The 1,060-nt window shown below is 54.2% G+C and overlaps 1 protein-coding gene across 5 annotated transcripts in view; it reads left to right on the top strand.

The window, feature by feature from the left end:
* The window catches only part of LOC116075218 (glutathione S-transferase theta-2), a 6,062-nt gene that overhangs the window by 2,372 nt on the left and 2,630 nt on the right, over positions 1 to 1,060 (top strand). For 2 of the 5 annotated variants that reach the window (XM_031348255.1, XM_031348254.1), the window contains exon 2: positions 857 to 998. In XM_031348255.1, the coding sequence (XP_031204115.1) occupies positions 887 to 998 (112 nt within the window). In that variant the 5' untranslated portion in view covers positions 857 to 886. Of the gene's footprint in view, positions 1 to 430; positions 999 to 1,060 lie in introns of all 5 variants that reach the window. The other 3 variants (XM_031348253.1, XM_031348252.1, XM_031348251.1) reach the window with 2 other exon arrangements.

The raw sequence follows: 1,060 nt of genomic DNA, 5'->3' as shown, positions 1-1,060 counted from the left end.
GAAAAGAGGCCAGGCGGTGGTGGCGCACGCCTTTAATCCCAGCACTTGGGAGGCAGAGGCTGGCGGATTTCTTGAGTTCGAGGCTAGCCTGGTCTACTAAGTTGAGTTCCAGGACAGCCAGGGCTACACAGAGAAACCCTGTCTCGAAAAAACCAAAAAAAGGAAAAAAAGAAAAAGAAAAAAAAGAAAGAAAGATTCCCAGGAAAACACTCTGGTGCCCCATATGGGCCACAGGCTATAGCTGTTCTAAAAGATTCAGATAAAGCCAGTGCTACGGTGGAGAGAGTGTTAGGGATGGGGGTGGGGGAGGAGGTCCAGTTACTACCTCAAGCTTTGCTGCCCAGCCTCCCTGATCTCCTGGGGAGGTCCAGTGTTTTCAGGCGACCTGTTTTGCACGGGACAGCTGGGCCATTGACAGTTCTTCCTTAAGGCAAAATTCCTTGCAACCTGTGGCAAGCCTCACCCATTAAAGGAGGATATGCCAGCGATCAGCCTCTAAGATCCCCTCCCGAAGAAACCGAGAGCTGGGAGCTGAGCGGTCCGGTTCCCTGCAAACGACTACGTCCACAGAGCTCTCTGGGTTGGGTCCAGTAGAGCCGAGTTAGGCTTATTTCCGGGTCCGGGTGAGACTAAGGTCCTGGGCTGGATTCCTGGCTCCACTGCACCCTGGAGGAAATCACGCCTGTCCATCTGAATGCGCGCGCACCTCAGCCCTGTTTCTTTTTCGTGCAAAGTCCTCCAAAGCGGCTACCTCCCCGAGATCAGCAGGTGTCAGCTATCCAGAAGGGGGAAATCGTTTGGCCTGGCCAACTGAGGCTGTGCTGGACCCCAACCTTGCTACTGTTGTCGAACGCAGCAGTCCACACCGTCTTGAGTCACTAACGCTATGGGCTTGGAGCTCTACCTGGACCTGCTGTCGCAGCCCAGCCGCGCAGTCTACATCTTCGCCAAGAAGAATGGCATCCCCTTCCAGATGCGTACCGTGGATATACTCAAAGGTTGGCCTATTTACCCCTAGACCATGTCAGTCCTTCACATTCTGCCTGGGTACAATGCCCCT

The sequence above is a fragment of the Mastomys coucha genome, unplaced genomic scaffold (genome assembly GCF_008632895.1).
Source record: "Mastomys coucha isolate ucsf_1 unplaced genomic scaffold, UCSF_Mcou_1 pScaffold3, whole genome shotgun sequence".
Taxonomy (NCBI): Eukaryota; Metazoa; Chordata; class Mammalia; order Rodentia; family Muridae; genus Mastomys; species Mastomys coucha.
The sequence above is the reverse complement of the archived record's forward strand: the minus strand, read 5'-3'. Positions and strand labels throughout refer to the sequence as shown.